The sequence below is a fragment of the Bison bison genome, unplaced genomic scaffold, assembly GCF_000754665.1.
Source record: "Bison bison bison isolate TAMUID 2011002044 unplaced genomic scaffold, Bison_UMD1.0 scf7180017864064, whole genome shotgun sequence".
Classification (NCBI taxonomy): Eukaryota; Metazoa; Chordata; class Mammalia; order Artiodactyla; family Bovidae; genus Bison; species Bison bison.
In genome coordinates, this window is record NW_011494636.1 from 2,323,187 (window position 1) to 2,342,842 (window position 19,656).

General features: G+C 35.3%; 1 protein-coding gene across 1 annotated transcript in view; it reads left to right on the forward strand.

Annotated features, from left to right (window-relative positions):
- Window positions 1-19,656, forward strand: part of RGS7 (regulator of G-protein signaling 7) — a 489,491-nt gene that overhangs the window by 458,917 nt on the left and 10,918 nt on the right. The window contains exons 11-16 of the mRNA XM_010836687.1: window positions 4,105-4,203; window positions 5,404-5,465; window positions 6,431-6,541; window positions 7,789-7,914; window positions 13,841-14,027; window positions 17,095-17,184. Coding sequence (XP_010834989.1) covers window positions 4,105-4,203; window positions 5,404-5,465; window positions 6,431-6,541; window positions 7,789-7,914; window positions 13,841-14,027; window positions 17,095-17,184 — 675 coding nt within the window. The remainder of the gene's footprint in view (window positions 1-4,104; window positions 4,204-5,403; window positions 5,466-6,430; window positions 6,542-7,788; window positions 7,915-13,840; window positions 14,028-17,094; window positions 17,185-19,656) is intronic.

Genomic DNA, 19,656 nt, shown 5'->3' on the forward strand with positions numbered 1-19,656 from the left:
CACAAGTGGAAATAAATCAGCCTAATCTAGGCAAATTTTAAGGGGCACTATGTACCTGATTTTCTTCATCTGATTCTAAAATTTTAACTCTAATAAGTCAGGCTTTGTTTGTATTATGGCTAAATTTCTCCAGAGAAACAGAACCAAAAATAAGGAGATATATAGATATCTGTATGCAGAGAGAAAGAGAGAGAGAGATTTATTTTAAGGTACCAACTCACATGATTGTAAAAGGCTTGGCAAGTCCAAAATCTGATGAGGTAGGCCAACAAGCTAGGGATCCAGGGAAGAATTGCCATCTGTTGGCAGGATTTCCTCTTGCTTGGTTGGTGGAGGTCTTTTTGTTCTATTTAGGTCTTCAACTGATTGGATGCAAATGCATTATTGAAGATATTCTGCTTTACTCAGGATCCATTTATTTAAGTTTTAATCTCACCCAAAAATCATGCTTATAGAAACACCCGAAATAATGTCTGTTCCAATATCTGAGCACCATGGTCCAGTCAAGTTGCCACATAAGATCACCCTTCTATATGACAATTGCTAGAAGAGGTCCTAGAACAACACAAAACATAAAGAAAAATGACAAAAGCATTTGTTCTTACACGACTGCAGCCACACTTCAGATCGTTTCCTATAACTGTAGAACCCACATTTCAAAACAACAGCAAGTTGTTTATTGTCTCATCATCTTTCTTTCCTGTGTTACTTGCATTTGAACATAATGGCATGTAATATTTTAGTTAACAACTAAAGTGCACATCCTGGAAGAACAGTTAGCAAATTCATGATTAATGCCTAGTTTTCCTGCTATTAATGCAGTGGTTGTAGCTGTTTATACTTTAAAAGATTGGTATTTCTTTACTTCCATATGCCAAATGTGGAAATTTAAATTTTAATGTGTTACATAACAGAATAAACTATTCATATCTTAGTGCAGCACAAAAATGTTTTAAGTAAGAAGTACAATACATTTGCAGGCAAGAGAAACTGCTCAAAATAGATGAAAGAGAGGAATATTCTAAAACCTTAGGAATAGGCAGGGAGTTAGCCTAGATATTCCTGGATGCAGAGATGTGGACGCTGGCAAACTTTCTCTCTCAATCTTCTCTAGTCTCCTTTCACTGCTCTGTCTCTGCACTGGCTTCTTCCACATGGCATCGGACATAGTCCTAATTATTCTCCAGTCGAGCTGAGCATCCCCCCTCCTCCACCCATCACCAGTTAGAAAAATCCCAGATATTGCACTCCACATAAAAAAGCATAGAAACTTCCTTCACTCTTTAGTTCTTAAAGTGCCTTCCCCTTGACCAAAAATAAAGGAAAGAATTGTCTTATCTCTTCTGAGATGTAAAAGGAGATCACATATGAACAGATTTATGTAGAAAGTCAAATCTGTTTCATTTAATGAATAACCTATTCAGTATTCATTAGGATGGTACTGCATATGTAAAGTGTTAATCCAGGCACCCTGAGGAACAACAAAAAAAAGGTGTTATAAGTCAAAGCATCTTGGTTTAGTAATTATCTTTGCTATTAAAACTCAAAGTGGATCCAAATTAGTTAATTTTCGCCATCTGCAAATATTAAGACACTGAGACAATTTCATTTCTCTTTTTCTCTAGCCCTATCCGCTCTATGCCAAGATTTCTAATATATTTCAGTTTTCTAAAAGGTGCAAATCCTTTTACATTGCAAATGATCCTCATAACTTATTGGCCAAAATAGGACCAATTTTCTTACCTCCTTTATGCATGAAGTAAGCCTTGAGCATAAAATTGTATTATTTGTGGCTATTTTCACTCTAGCCAACAATCAAAGTTAAAAGCTATTACTGATCCCCAGAAAATGAAAGGTACCCTGAATGAGGAAAGAGAGAATTCATGATGTTTACTTACATATAAGACAAAAAAGGAAATGTCCCAGTAACCTCAGAACCAGTGGCCAGGCTGCTGGAAGACTATTTGAAACAGCACCGCCCGATGGTTTGGGTGTTTTATGGAACTTCATGATGATCATGTGAAGTGCATGTATATTGAAATAATCATAGAAATGTAGAGATAGAAGGTGATTTATTAATTATTTTACTTCTTTGGCACCATAAATTGTGGTATTTTTCTAGCACTCTTTTAAATTATTTTAAATCTTAACCAACAAACTCACTGTTAGAACTGTCAGCTGTCTTGTCTTTAAAACATTTTTTACATGAACTAGAGATTCTTATTAAAGAACCTTAAGTAATTAAACCAAGGTTAAGTGAGAATGGAAAGTTTACACCTTAGATGTCTTTTTTATTTTCTTTATCAAAAATTAGTATGATACAACTAAAAAAATAGCAGACATTAGAAAGTATAAGCGTTTCATAATTGGTGGTCTTTCGCTTCACTAATTTTAAAATACCCACCTCAACTGTTACTTCGGAGTTCAGAGGGTTATGTTATTTAGTCACCCTCAAACACAGCTAGTAGCAGTTCATACAGACCTTTCTTCAGTGAAAATTAAGTCTCTTTGTATTCCAGGTACTGTACTCTTGTCATTCTTTTCTTTCATAATACTTATCACAGTTTTAATCATATGTTTATCTATGTGATTCTTTGTGTAACCATTAGGTCATAAGTTCCAAGGAAGGAGGAAGCATACCTATTTTTGTTTACATCTATATCCCTAATGCTCAACAATTATATACAGCATATAATAGGTGTTTGATACATGTTGAGTGAATGATGGAAGGAAAGAAAAAGACAGTCCAAGCCATTTAGTTCAGTCCAGTTAGTAATTAACTGACATCACGTGTGCTAGTCTTTGGGTTGAAATGTATGCCCAGTGACAAGAATTGAGTTTCAAGGAGGTTGGAGCTATGTCAAAAGAGGGAAAATTGAAGTACCTACCAAAGATAGTCAGAAAAGCAAGTCAAATATGTTAAAGGTGGGCTAAGAGCAAAATAGTGGGAACTCACAAGGGAAAAGTGCCCAGGTACAGAGCCAAAAGGTTAACATTAAGAAGAGGTAGAATCTAGGTGAAAACAGGTCAGTTAACAGAACGAATTTAAATTTAGAGTTACTGGTAAGGTTGGTGATGGGCCTGAAAATTGGCTTGGTTAAACATCTTCCCTTTTCTGATTTCAATAGCTTCTTTCCACTATTTGGCAACTTTAATTTTGTAGGGCTTGTGAAACTTTGTCACGTCCTCGTCCATCCTCATGTCCAATGGAAAAGTGCTTAGAAGCTAACATTAAATTCTTTATTTTAAAGTAACAGTGCTTTAATATTAAAGAAAAAGTAACTTGGCCTCTCCCTTGAGTTGACATGTAAGATGTCTCACCTTCAGTTAGGGATGAATTTTTGTTCTTGAAGTCCCCAGATTTTTGTTTATATTTACTAAGCAATGGGTCTTTCCCAAAAAAGAGCATTCCCAAATAGTAGGGTTCACCTTTTGACAAAATAGTAAAGAAGCACTTGGATATTAAGAATTTCAAAGATGTATAAAACCTTAGGGGTCACTGACGTTTGTAAATGGCACCTACTGAAACCAAATGACAAAGTCAGTATTGTGAGGTAAATGGCCTAATGTTGAGCTGGGAAAGCAGAAACATTCTGGTGTGTCTTTGATGATACCATCAGAGACAAAATCAGCACTGGAATTCTTGACCTGATTTCTCTCCTTATTACTCCATTCCTTTCCTATAAAACAACTAGATTATTTTTACCCTTTTGGCCTTATTACATTTTTATTCTATTATATATCCACCTCTGTTTTATTCTGAAATTAATACTTATTAGATGCTCTGTTGTGCTGTCATTTCCCAAATTAGTATTCTCAGCTCACCCCATATTTTGTCACGGTTACCTAGTTTTATTCCTATAGTCAGTTATTCTGTCAGTTAATAATGCAACCACATATTTTTTCGAAAAACTCTGTGCTTTCATTTTAGATTCATATGACATTTATGCTAGCAGTGCCTTTTGAATTTTGATAAGCTTAATCCAATATGCAGCAAAGTTTTGATTTACCTTAATGAATATATAACACAAAATTACCTTTTAGAAAGTCTGTGAATATAAATGTAACTTTCCCTTAACATATTTCTTTTTTATTTTAATATAGTCTGTCTATGGTCTACAAAATGATATTAGAAGTCACAGTCCTACCCACACACCCACACCAGAAACTAAACCTCCCACAGAAGATGAGTTACAACAACAGGTGGGTCAACCTATAATAATGGTTTACAGAGTAGATGGTTTACAGAGTAGCCAGTGTGAAGACCAGATGTTAATGTTAATAGGAGATATTTTAAAAATTGATTTGTAGGATTGTATTTAAAATGTAATTTTAAGATATGTATTCTCTTGAAGATGTATTAATGTAAGGAGATAGTTTTCAAAACTCTTCGCTTGTTATTTCTCCAAATCCTTTTTCCTCTAATTTTTAAAAATCACACAGACTGACTCACAGATGACTCCAGTATTGAGTTAGTTTATATTCCATAATTCTGTTTTAAAAAATGAGAAGACAATAGGTTGGTGACATTTAGGTCGTGTGTTTTCCACCTCCGATCATGTGATGTGATCTTCACAAAAGAGTGCGCAATCTTGTTTCTGCAGTACTGATCTCTAGACGCCTCTTGAAGTTTTTCCTCATTAGCACTGATGAGCAGATATATGGCTTCTTGGTATAGCAATGGTATAAATTGCTTCTTGTTGCATCTGTTGATAAATAAATAGCTTTGGCTGCAATATTTCAAAGGCAATACCAAGTGTCTCATATCAAATCATCATCAAATCTCTTGGTTAGTTGTCATGAGACTTTTTCACCTTTTGCTTATTTCTTCCTACCAACTATGTAATACATACTTTTTCTAGTATATTTATAATCACCTTGAAGGAAAAGTAACTCAGAGAGTTTTAAATTTCTACATGTTGTTATGTCCATGTGAGAATTTGCTCTGAAATGTTGATAACGTTATTAGTAAAACAAATATCATTGATGCTTTTGTTGGGCTAGTATTAGGAAGTAGGGTTTATCTTGAAATTATAGTAACAAATAGCAAATACATTTATTTTCTGAATTCACTGTTTGATGGAGAAATGTGATTCTAATTTGGATAATCACCATGAATAAATGCTTACAATTTCTATAATACTTTTAAAATAAAGTTATGTTGCTGACGTGGGCAGAACGTTCAACTCCACTGCTGTTCTAAAGCAATATTGGTTATGTGTTTACCGTCAGAGCTTAATTTTTATTAACTCTTTCAGAGCCCTCATGTTTGATTTTTTCTATAGACTGAAATATTCCTGTCTGAGAACATATTCTTGTTTAGAATTACTCAATCTATTAGAGTTTAGAGTTGAAAATTGGAGAATGTCACTACTTATGTAACTACTTATCTCTTTTTTCCAGATAAAGTATTGGCAAATACAGTTAGATAGACATCGGTTAAAAATGTCAAAAGTTGCTGATAGGTAAGTATTGTAAGATGCCCATATAAATTAAAAAATGTTCAGATGACAATTAAATGTGTTCAATATGGTCAGAGAACTGGTGGGAGGAGAATTGATATAATTGGAACCCTGTAAGAAATATTATTTTCTTTTCCCTTTTGAACATAGAAAACTTTGAAAGAGCTCTTTTGTTGCACTTCAAAAGACAGAATGATCATTATTATCTTAGGTGTCTAGAAGCCCAATCTTTGTGCAACCACAATCAAATACAGAAGATAATTCCAAGGAATTGAATCTTTTCACTCTTGCTAGGAGAAATAAAACTCAATTCATTAAGTTACTTGTTGGCAACTTTGAAACTTTCTGTTAATTCTTCTTAACATTTACACTACTAAGTTATTTTATGACTTCAGAATTTGAATTAAGCTTAGATTTTTACATATTTTCTTCATTTAAATCTGTTAAGACATTTATATTCCGCACTTTGAGGCATTGCCAAATCTTACCTCTCCAGTGTTTTTCCTCTCCTTTCTCCCTTTATTTTGTTTTAAAAATAGATTTTTTTCCCCCAAAAGCATGCTGTAAGTGATTCCCCCTTTACCTAATTCCTGTAAATACTTTTGACAAAAATTGCCTTTTAACCTCTTCTCCAAGTTCAGCTAACATCTGTTCTGCTGTGGATAGGCTAGATGACCAAGGGTTGGAATTGCTCCTTGGCACTTCCTTCTATACACTGACCTTTTCCATTTTGTCTCATTTTAATGACATTAAACTGTCTCATTTTAATTCATATTGCTAAGGCATTGGGAAAGATGGAATCCTTAACCATATTTATCTTCAAAGAAGCATGAAAACTGCTATCAGATTTTATTCTATAAGCAAGCAAGGATTCCTTGGCCAGATGTTTTTATAGTGTGTCCCTTACAAAGATCAGTTTTACCTCAACCAGAGAACTAAAGAAAATGAAAATGTCTCTTTTTCTCAAGTCTGCTAAGTTACACAGAGCAGTATGTGGAATACGACCCGTTTCTTGCACCACCTGATCCTTCTAACCCATGGTTGTCTGATGATACTACCTTCTGGGAACTTGAAGCAAGGTAAGTGACATTTTCTCTTCCTTCCAAATATTTCACTTATTTCAGGATTTGAGTGATGTAAAAAGAATCCTATAGCTGACTAATTGTAAAAGTAATTTTACTCTGTGTCTGCATTAACCATGATATAAAGCTCTTCTTCAAGGCAATGGTTTTTGAAACTTAGATGTTTGTATTATATCAGATTTGCATTTCCAGAAAGACTGGCACGAAAAAATCAGATGTGCAAGGGTTTCAAGGTCGACTAGTTAGGATCCTTAGTTCTTAAAATTTAGCTCATTGTTTTTAGCTTCCTTGAAAATCCACATAGCCACAAAGGTCCATCTATTCAGGTAAAATGAATGCTAAATCCATACTTACTTAAGCCCGATACAAGTATGATGCCTTTATAAATTCTGTTTTGGAACAAAATGAATTTACCATAAACACTCTAAGAGAAACTGACAAGTGTCTGACTTCTTAAGAAAACTAGAACACAATTTAAGACTCCCTGGTTTCTTTCATCAGCTATATAAGAGAAGAATTATATCACCAATCTTGATAGAGTCATAAAAAGATCACTGCATACCCCTTCACAGAGTGAGGATTTAGTATTCTGCAGCACTTAGCTAGATTGCATTTATGGACCTTCTCTTGCTTTTATGTCAGTTCAGTGGTTCTCAAATGCTTGACAAGTATAAATCTCTTCATCCATAAGTTCTCAGTTTTATAGATGTGAAAGTTGGAATCCCAAAATGTTGTGACTCAGCCAGGACTATGTCACACATTTAATCAACAACAAAGTCATAAACCAGGATGTAAGCCTTTTGATTCTCAATGCATTTTCCTCCAGTACAATGTGCCACCATGAGACTTCGTAGTGTAGCGGTTAAGAAATTGAGCCCTGGCGTCAGAATGTCTGCAACATTACCTATTTGACATTGGAAAGTTATAACCCTCTATCCTTGACTTCCTCATTTATAAAATAAGAATTATAATAGTATCCATCTCAAAGTTGCTGAAGAAATCTAAAAGAGAATCCATCTCTTGGCATTTAATGCTTAATAAATGTTAGACTTTATTATTAATGCCTAACTTTCTTCTCACTACAATTTCATGCAGAGTCATCAATCAAAGGTTTTTTTTGTCCCCTGAAAAATATGTTAAAGATGGGAGTTTCAAAGAATATATGATTTTGAGGTGAAATGTAATAGCAGAATATAGAATTTGTAATGAAAGGAATATATTTGGCTTTGTTTTGTTTTCTATAGCAAAGAACCAAGTCAGCAGAGGGTAAAACGATGGGGTTTTGGCATGGATGAAGCATTGAAAGACCCAGTCGGGAGAGAACAATTCCTTAAATTTCTAGAGTCAGAATTCAGCTCAGAAAACTTAAGGTAAGACATGTTGTTTGAATCTTATATTCTAAGCAAGAGTGACCTTCTTATGATAAGTCTGGTGATTTTGCACTCGACAGACCAGTTACTATCCCACCAACATCATGATGAAGCTATGGACCTATTGAATTTCTGCCTCTTGATAGAGGAAGAAAATGTAATGAAGGCAAAGCACTTTGTCCAACATTATCACTTCTTCATAATGGTTTATTTTACACTGTCTCCTGATCTTTTAACTATGTAAATCTGATGCATTTGAAATGGACTGCATAAAGAAGTATCAGACTAGTATTTGGCAAAACAAAGAATCATCAATAATACATATGTAGTTTAATTAAAATATCACCTATTTATCATATTGGTCTTCTTTGTGTATTGCATCTCAAGTAAGATCTAGAAAAAGAAATCGAGTGCCTGTATAAAATAACTTGAAACAAAATGATGGAGGCAGTTCATTTACTTTGTACACTTAAACACAGCCTCAGGGCAGTTGAGAGCAGTACCAGATTGAGCTGTTAGTGTCTGCTAGAGAGGTGTGTATCCTCTCATCTGTTGTAAACATCATCCTTACATATTTTTGAAATTTTTCTGACTGAAGAGGCACCTGGAAATTAAATTTTTAAATGTAAGACACTGGAATAGGTTTTAACAGCTCTAAGATCACTGAAGTGAGCAGTAACTTTCCACTACATAAAACGGTTCTTCCACAAGTTCTTTCATTCAGTATTCTTTTGAAATGGAACTCTAATTTACTTTCCCATGACTTATTCAGTCCTGTGAAATCCATTTTGAGAAAGTTGCCAGCATTCCTTTATTTTCACTGCAACTTAGCAGTTCCAGAATCATCGCATTCTTTGCAGGAGATTTAATAGATACCCAAACCAAACCATTTAGAAGAACATAGAATTTTGACTGAAGTCCCATGGATTAAGCAAGTTGACCACAGGCAGAATCTGGAGAAATTTAATTATGCCTGTCATTGGTTTCAGTGACGCAGCTTCCTATTCTTTTTCAAGTTTATTGAAACTTGAAAGCCTGTTGACCAGGGTTTCAAGAGGTCTGCAGGTGCTAAGGATTTTTTTGGACCTAAATAATATTTTCTGTCATAAGGTCACATCGTCAGTTATTGAGTACAGAATGCTTTAGAAAATAAAGCAGAGATAAATCTAGTTTTAGTCTTTTATGGAGTTTCCTCTAATTCTCTATGTTTTTGAAAAAAAGTGCTATCATCATGGGTTTCATGATAAAGAAATAAATAAGTAGTACTTCACCATTATCACCCAATCAAATAAAAATCCTTCCTGATTTTATTAGAAGCACAGTTTACACGTGAATACAGAGATGAAAACAGATCGCAATACAAAAGGATGAGTGTTAGATCTGAGAAATACAGGAGAAGGGCAAACCCAAGGGGAGAGATCACTCAAAGCCCCCTCAGGGAAATAGCTTCCAGCTGAGACCTGGATGATAAGGAGATAACCAGCTGAAAAAGGAAGAGGCTTTGGGACTAAAAGATTAGCATGTGCAAACTCTCTTTGATGAATGAAATTGATCACTGCTGATTTTTTCCATGCCTTATCTTATTTCCATTTTTATCTCAATAATCCTATGACACACTAAATTGCATATATACTGATAAATAATTGCATATAAGAAATATTACACGTTTCATTGTATGAAAATGTATAAATATCATCCAAAAGGCTTTCTGCCCTATATTTTAAAAATACAGAATAATTGCATTTGAAGTAGTCCCAGCCCTAATTCTATAGAGCTTGGATATTTTGTATTTTTATGGAAGAAATGTTTAGTTCTGGAAAGGTAAATGCTTGTATATATTTTTGCAGCCTGGAATCTTCCTTTCCCATTTCTTCCTTTAATTTAAATGGCCTATGTATATGTCCTTCCCTGCTGTGTTAGGAAAATAGGGGCTGGATATACCAAGAATCAGAGGTTGTATAAAAATGTTGCAAATAGACAGCAGACATAAGTATCTACCAAACGCTATTTTTAATTTTGGTCTAAACTGATCATTTGGAAATAGATTTATTGTGTTTAATTAGAATGATTTCTTAAATCTGAACTAAATTGCTTTTAGAGTCCTTTTTTTCTTTTTAAGCATTATAATCTTAATATTTTATTGCATGTTATGTTGAAATAAAAACAAAGTTATATAAAAAAGAACCATTACATATTTCTTATGTAGTCACATATATATTTCTTGAGTATATACTGTAAGTCTGTTTCCTACTAAGAACAGATAGATAGATATAGCTATCAAGTCTTGAACACCTAGGATATGCCATGTGTGCGTGTGTGCTTAGTCGCTGCAGTTGTGTCCACTCTTGGCAGCCCTAGGGACTGTAGCTCGCCACTCTGTCCATGGGATTCTCCAGGCAAGAATACTGGAGTGGGTTGCCATGCCCTCCTCCAGGGCATCTTCCCAACCCAGGGATTAAACCTGCATCTCCTGTGTCTCCTGCATTGCAGGCAGATTTGTTACCCACAGAGCCACCTGGGAAGTCCGGTGTATGCCATACCATAGTATGCTTTATATTCACTACTTCTATAAGTATGCCATGCCATATTTTATATTTATCATTTCTGGTTATCATTCAACTAATCATCACTTCAAACATAAAATTTAAATATTAATACCCTTGCCCCATTTGACAGGCAAGCAAAATATGAATAGAAGAAGTTAAGCATCTTTACAAGTCAGATTGCTGATAATTGCCATCCTAGGCTTTTTATAAACCAATACTAAGCTTCTGTCCACTGCTCTTCCTGTTTCTGCCTAGGTATCTGGTGTCACAGACCAAGAGAGACAAAACAGTCCATTTAACCAGCAGGGCTAATTACACCTAAATACACCTCAGTGCATCTTATTTAGCATCTGCTATTTATGGAAGTATGGCACTCATGTGAGCAAACTTCAGGTATTGAGACAAAAAATAGTCAAGAAATACTGCTCATTGATAAGGACTTATTTCTCAAATAGAAGTTATATTCTCACTTGGTGTGCTTTTGCTTGTTCCTCTTTCAGGTAAACAGAGTAAGTACCAAGTAAATTCAGTAATATGAGAGTTATATAATACGAGTGCCTAAAAATATCTCAAGCACTTCAAAAGTGCCCTTTACATAACTTATCTCATTTTACCTAATGGAAACCCAGTGAGATAGGCATTATTATCCCATTTTACTGATGAAAAAAAATCAAGGCTCAATGACATTAAGATAATTCCTCATATTCCAGCTTTCATATATTAAGGGGGGAGTGGAGTTTTAGTGAGTTCCCTTTACATTCTACTAAATTATTGCAATGATGACTATGCTGAGGATAAGAAAAAGAATGATGCATTTAGTGAGGCATTCAAGAGAGTGCTTTTTAGAATGTCATCTGCTGCAGATCTGGGGACAAACCCTATATATGGCACTCACAGTGGGCAACTTAAATAAGTGACTTAGTCTTCATATATTCAGCTTTCTCTGAAGTGGGGGAGATATTAGCACATACTCTATAAAGCTGAAGGGATTGCATGTTTTAATATAGCTAAATCACCTAGAATAGAGCCCGCACTTACAGTGTAGGCGCTGTTATTATTACCTCCTCAGCCCTTTGATATCTCATCTATAATTTCAAGTCTATTTAAGATGTCACTGCATCTGTATAGCCTTCCTAGAACTCCCTTTTCCAATGCAGTAGTTGCCCCAGCAGAGGGGCTCCTTCCTGCTCAGCATTCCCAGACTGTCTGGTTTGTGCCTATTCCTTGAGAATCTCTCGTGTGCTTCCTTGTATTATGGTCATTTGAATGGTGTATCTTTGCTAGTTCAAGAACACAGACATTCTTTTTATCCATATGTTCAAAGAGCACTGCAATGAACTTGTTGTTGTTGTCGTTCAGTCTCTTAAGTCATGTCCGACTCTTTGAGACACCATAGACTTCCCTGTCCTTCGCTATCTCCCAGAGTCCACTCAAGCTGATGTCCATAGATTCGGTGATGGCATTCAACATCTCATCCTCTGTCCCCCCCTTCTCCTGCCCTCAGTCTTTCCCAGCATCAGGGTCTTTTCCAATGAGTTGGCTCTTTGCATCAGGTGGCCAAAGTATTGGAGTCTCAGCTTCAGCATCAGCCCTTCCAATGAATATTCAGGGTTGATTTCCTATAGGATTGACTGGTTTGATCTCCTTGCAGTCCAAAGGAGGGACTCTGAAGAGTCTTTTCCAGCATCACAGTTCAGAAGCATCAATTCTTCAGCTCTCAGCCTTCTTTGTGGTCTCTCACATCCATACATGACTACTGGAAAAACCATAGCTTTGCCTATTCAGACCTTTGTCAGCAAAATGATGTCTCAGCTTTTTAATATGCATCAATTATAACACTTAGGCTCCCTCAGATTGCACATAGCATTCCTATTAGATTGCACATTGTCAGAACCTGTATTTAAAAAGGAAATGGTCTTGACCCTTGCCTTCTAAAAGCAAAAACATTTAAGATATAGTCCATATTGGATTATCTACTGATTCCTGTCCATAAGAAAATGGTACCTAGAAACTGGAAAATTATTAGATTGAGTAATATTTGATATTCTAATTCTAGCTCAACTGCTTTATTACTTATTTTTTGAACTTTCCTTAATCCCTAAGTTTAAAACATAATAGTTATGAAGGTACTGCTTATCCCTTTCTACTTCTGTTAAAACCCTATAGCCTGTGTTGTGTGTTAGTTGCTCAATCATGTCAAACCCAGATCTGCTGCATTGCAAGCAGACTCTTTGAGAATCCCCTGTAGCTTATAGTGATTCATCTCTGTGGTCATCTTGTCCATATCAAGATCACATCTGGCCCCTATTGAGGATAACAGATCTAGTGCTTCCTTTTTCAAGTGTCCTTTTTGTTTGTTTGTTTAAAGACACTATTATGACATACATATTCATGTTTCATCATTACTTCTAGGTCTAAACAAAAAGATATAGGGCAAAATTGTAAAAAAATGAAACCCATTAATATGATGTGGCTTTTTGTTAGACTTTGCTATTTGCTTTTATCAACCAGAATATGTCCTGGTGTTCTTTCCTTTCCGGATAGACTATATTCTATACAGAAGGACATAAAATATATATTTTATATTTAGAAGTAGGTCAATATTATTTTTTCCAGAGCTTCTGAATTGCTATGATGCTTCTGCAGATTTAAGCCTTTTGAACAATTACATGTGAAAGCTTGCTGCTTCTGTCATTTCATAAGTCTCGGAATTAAATAGCCTAAAATTAGTTACTTGCCCTGATTTCTCCAGCTACGGCATTTTCTAATCTGTGTCCAGGCCTCTTTACGTTCCAGTAAAGCTTCATGGTAATTCCCTTACCAGGTAAAGTAGAAAATCCTCTCCATACTAACCCCCATTGCTCAAATGGACAAAAGATCCAAAAAATAGAGTATGTGGTATAGTTTATGCCCTCAGTCAGATGATCCATGTCACTCCCCCTAAATCCCTTCAAACTCATCTTCCTGTCTAACAAAAGGTTCTTTAGTACTGCTCCATTGTTTCAGTAAAAATTTGAGGTTGTATGGAATCAGGGCCCTGGCAGGTCTGCTTTTCAGTGTGTGTGGACTTAGTGGCTCAGTCGTGTTCCACTCTTTTTGACCCCTGGACTGTAGTCTGCTAGGCTCCTCGTCTGAGCCCCCTGGGAGGCCCCTGATTTTCAGAGAACACTTAAAAAAGATTGTTTTCAATATTTCCTTTCCCCAAGTGTTATATCTTTGAATACAACTAATAAAAAAATCAGTAGAAGCCTGTTTCTGGACGCCCCCAGAGAAAATTAGCTTATTATTATACCTCATTGTGAATCATATGATAAGCCAATATTTTAAGAATTGTCAGATTATGAGACATCAGACATCAGATTATGTCTCATTTTGTGTAGATTCTGGCTAGCAGTGGAGGACCTGAAGAAAAGGCCTATTCGAGAAGTTCCCTCTCGAGTTCAGGAAATATGGCAAGAGTTTCTGGCTCCAGGAGCCCCCAGTGCTATTAACTTGGATTCTAAGAGCTATGACAAAACCACCCAGAATGTGAAGGAGCCCGGACGATACACTTTCGAAGATGCTCAGGTTGGTGCATGGATGGAACTCACATTGCATCACACATGTGCTCCTGAGAAGTTGAACGTTGAGATACTTTTGTTTGATTTTCATTATAATCTGTGGCTATGTCTAACATTTTCAATTTAGGGGTGGGGGTGTGTGTGTGTGTGTGTGTGTGTGTGTGTGTATGTATGTGCGCGTGCGCATGCGCTAAGTCGCTCAGTCATGTCCGACTCTGCGACCCCATAGACTGTAGCCGCCAGGATCCTCTACCCATGGGGATTCTCCAGGCAAAAATACTGAAGTGGGTTGCCATGCCTTATTCCAGAGGATCTTCCCAACCCAGGGATCAAACCCAGGTCTACTACATTGTAGGTGGATTCTTTACCATCTGAGCCACCAAGGAAGCTGTATGTAAAACAACTAAATGATCTAGAAGATAACGGGGATACTTTAAAGAGTTTTTAAAGCCTGAGGATTTTTGTAAATTTGAATGTTTTTACATGAAAATTTCTTGAAGGGAAATATTTTAAATATTTGAAAGCTTTTTGCTTTAGTTTCAACTCTGATACCTCAGTAACACATACTTGAACTCTTTAACTTATCTTCTAATATGGAGAATCTGAGATTCTGACCTTCCTAAATAATATGTTATTATGAATAGTCAGAACTAAATTAAATTAGCTTAAAGTTATGTAAAACTGAAACCAGTTTTGTCTCTGATGGCAAACTGAAACAGTGACTTTAGGCATTTTAAAATTTTCCAAGTTACTTTTTTTAGTCTACAAAAAGAAGAAAAAATGAAATTGATATTAAGATATTAACTTCCTAAGACATAGTTTTATTTAAGTGTGTTTTTTTTTCCCTCAAACTGGATGAAGTTGTCTCCTGAGAAGTAATTTTAATTTGTCTAAAAAAAGTATATTGTGCTCAAGAGGAAAAATAAATGTGTAACGAGAGGATATCATTTCCTAATGATGTGTTGAAATTGGCTTTTAAACCTGAACAAACATGTTTCATAATTTCTTAAAACCTGTTTTAGAGATGAATGTTAGCTCTAAAAAGTGTCTTGTTTTTTAAATAGCTATGTTACTAAGAGAAAATATAGAAGATGAAGCATGAGGTACAGAAAATTCCTTTCTTATTTTTACTCTCAGTATAAAATATATTTATCACTGGCTTTGGTTTAAAAAGAAATGAGCCACTGTGCAGGAAACTAACACAGGTTGAAACAGCCAACCAGAAACCCATTCATTCACCCTGGCTCTGCCATGGTCTTCTATGTGGAAATAATTATATTTTATGGAGACACATGAGAGAGAGCAGGAGGAAAATTCTGTTGCTTATTTCTCTGCTGTTTTATCTTTCTTTCAATTCAAGATAAACTTTCAAGCATTTTTGTAGAGTCAACAATGTGTAAAATATTTGGAATGACCTTCCCAAAAGTCTTAAAAAGAACATTTCTTTGTTATCTGTGTCATTGAAAAATATTTTTGCTTAATGTGTCTTCAATAAAAGGAAAAGGCATTATTTTCTATAGAAAATATTACCACCTGACCATAGTCTTTTTTCAGTCAACCTCAGCTATTTAATCCCAGTTTTTTGTGGGTTTATAAACCCTATATTCAAAAATACAATAATAAAAACTCTTGCCACTGTTTAAGAAGAGATACAGTGTAATAAGAAAGCAGATTCTGAAGGCAAATTGTCTGGGTTCTGTTCTGAGCTCTGCCCTGTGACCTATTGCAAGTACCTCTTTGTGCTTTAGTTACTTCATATTTAAAATATATATGGAAATGGTTGCCAACCTTGTTGAGGTTCTGTGAGAATTTAATTAACTAATAGAGGCAAGCACTTGGAAGTGTACCTGGCACATACTCAAACATATTTGAGCACTTACTATGCATTCCCTCATACTTTGCTAAATGTTGATCATTCCTCAAATCCTGACAATAACTCTAGTTTATAGACTAGAAGATCGAAGCTCAGAGAAGTGAATAAAATTGTCGAAATTAACATGTTTGTAAGTGGTAAATCTTGAGCAAGATAGGATCTGAATCCCAAAATGCTTGAGTCCAAAATAAAACATCACCCCACTTTTCCAACAACAAATTCTGATACAGTTCCAAATGTACCATACTTTTGGAGACGAACCTTGGGCGAGAGAGCCTGAATGTCAGGATTACTGAGGATTAATCTTGAATGTCATTAAGTGGATTCACAGTAACTACAAATGATTACTGGTGTATTTAAGACTAGGAAACTAAGTCATCTCTTAAAATACATGTTTTCTCCAAACAAGTAGACACTGGGACATTCAGGATACTCTCAAATAGTTCAGAACTCTGCCTCTAACAGACTAGAATGAGCAAGGAGCATTTATGCTCCCTTAGGCTGCAATAAACCAAAGCAGAATCTCCTTGGATTGGGCCAACGTTGAATTAAATGAATATATTTTTTTCCTTTGTCTACCAATATTCATCTTCGAAACAAAACATTGCAAACTGATTAGGATTATTGAATATTTACTTAATATATTTCAGAGTAAGTCAAAACATGCATACAAATTAGGACGTTAAGCAATTAAATATCACAAAATTTATTTCTGGACTTATGCTCTGGCCTAAAGTAGATTTGCATAACAATTTTCACCAATGAGATGATTCATTTGGAAAGTTTGAACCCTCCAAGTACATATAAATGCCAAGGTATCTAGAATGATTGAATCCTGACTTTGCATCATTCTCTTTTGGCTTAATCTTAAGAGATAGCAGATTTATTTATCTTAATGGTCTATATAAATCAACAACTTGATTTGAAATTACGTGATGACAGTCAACTAACTAAATCCCATTTTTTTTAAGGACTGGATTTGATTTGCCTCCTCCATAGCTCCCAAACCAGTTTAAACATGGATCCTTGAATAAAATAATAAATTTGAAGGTCTAAATTGTTCTATAAGCATATAAGATATTCTCATCAGCATTATCATTATTCCAGATTTGTTTTTGAATCAGATGTTGCATTCTTATCACAGTATTTGATTTTTCCTGAGAAATAATAAAGAGGCACTTCAACCATTATTTCTTTTTAGGAGCACATTTACAAACTGATGAAAAGTGATTCATATCCACGTTTTATAAGATCCAGTGCCTATCAGGAACTTCTACAGGCAAAGAAAAAGGTATTGGTTCTTTGTGAACTTTTATGACTTGGTTCTCAGTTATAGTTATTTGGAGTAGTTATCTCTGCTGGGACCACAGTATTGGACAAATGGTAAGTGGATACACTCCAAGACCTTCCCCCAAATCCTTGCATTTTATCAGGGTCATTTAAGTTATATGTGTTTCTGCCTGTTGATTGCTTATTTTCTTTATTGCGTGTTTGTCTCGGCAGATGTCCATGCTTTACAAAGGTTTTAAGATGCTGTTCTCATGTTTCATGTTAGTCTTCTGTATGCCAGTTTAAGGAAATAAGAAATTACAATAAAGAAAAGAACAATGCCATCAGATTAAAAACTCAGGGAGGACTTTCCTCATCCTGTAAACTGGAATGTATGTATATGCCTCATAACTCACTTTTTTCCTATGATAGTTGCCAAAATGCAGCAACTATCAGCAAACTAAATATTTGCTTCCAAATATTTTCATTTGGCATTTATCCTGAGTCACTTAGTATCCCTGTGATGAGGCTTCATACCTAAGAGCTGCTAGCATATTTTTGAAGAACTGCAGTAGGCTACATTGTTCAATTAATGTTTATAATGAAAGTCTCACTGTCAGTAACACCTTATTAATCAGTTTAACAGAAAATGGAAAATCTGTATATAAACATCAACATCATTCATTATTTTGTAATATTAAAATAGTCCATAGCTTCTTGAAATTCTGAGATGAAATGATAATTTTGTATAATTCATGATCATCACTTAAGCTAATGATATTTTTCAAAGTCAATTGACTTTGCAACCAGACAGTTGCACTGACCAGTACAGAAACCACCAGCACATGCAATGGTTTAAATTTAAATTAGTTAAGATTACATAAAATTCTAACTGAATTTCTCTTACTCAATGGCCACAGCTAAAGACTTCTGAAATATTAGTATAGAATGAAATTTCCATGCCTTCAGAAAGTTCTGTTGGACAGCAGTGGTCTACAGAATTAATGGTATCAACAGAAATTTAGTACCAGTAGAAAATTATGAGGACATTCTGAACATAAGCCACTAGATTTTCAATAATGTAGGCTTTAAAAACGTCAGCATAAAACCTAAACATATCTACTTTATTTCAGTGTCATTCGATTTTGCTTGAAATCACATCATTTTGTTTGCACAAGAAGAGTTTTGGTGTTATAAGCGTTAATGCAAACAGAGCCCATGCCCTGTGACAAGAGGCCTTTGGTGGCAGCTGTCCTGTTTTCCTGATCCCTGTGATTTAGAACATGAATTTGGTGTTGCGTCATTTCATCACCCTGTCTTTTTCTGCCATTTTTCTTTCTGGCTTTTGCCTGCCTTCCTTTCTTCCTTCCTTCTCTCTCTCTTTTTCTCTCTGCTTGTTATTTTTCTTTGCCCCGCCCAACCCCACACATATAAGTCGGGATATTCAATGGACCGCAGAACATGTTTTGAAAACTTTGCACAGAATGTGGTAAGTTTTCATTTTTAAAGAATTACAAATCATGAAGTCCATTTGGGAAATGTTCCCAGTTTCAAGCCCCATCTTCTATCTTGCATCCTTTGATGTAACAGCAAAAGTATTTATGTCTTTATTCAAGTTCAGAACTTCCTACTTACCTTTCTGTCCTAACACTTCCTAGAGTAGATAAAGATATCATATGTGAAAATCTGTATGTGTCAAACTAAGACTTGGAAAGTAGTGTGTATTATGATACATAAAATGAAGAAATAACTATTTATATTTTTATTTTTATTCTATATATCTCTGTCTTTGTTAACAATAGTGCATGAATTTCTGTACTCTATCCCTTAGCTTTTCCTAAGGCTTAAAAGATTAAGAACTATGAGGGTTCTGTGTCTCCTACTTTTGCAGAGAGAAAATGACTTATTTAACAGTGTAAAGCCAGAGCCAGACTCAGTATGAATGGGAGTTGGTGACAATAAATGCCCACCAAAGACCCACTAGCATGCCTTTCTCATTCGTTATTTTTCAGCAAAGTATTGAAAACTATTGCATAGATCATCCAGGAAATCAGTTGTTTTCCTACCAGTGTTTTCTTAGTATCTTGCCATGTGTTTTAGTGATATATTTGTTTGTGAGATTCTTTTTTTTTTTTGGTATTGTGCCAGTGCCTTTGGAACTTTCTGACATTGTATAAGCTCAAACTAAAGCCTTCAACACATTTATTTTTATAGGGCAGAAACATCCCTATTTTCCCATGCCATAAAAACTGTACACCAACACTGAGGGCCAGCACTAACCTGTTATGAAAAGAGGTAGAAAAATCTTGGTTTATACTCCAGTTTGTCTGCATTGTCTGTTGAGTTGTGTGGTCAGCTCCATGCTGCTGCTGCTGTGGGTGTGTGTTGTGGCTTTTGCTGTGATGGCCAGTTAAGTGGAGTTATGTGTGTTGAAATGTAAGCTAATTGGATTCAGCAAAAATACGGTTTTTGTTTTTAGTCTCCTTCAAGGCTC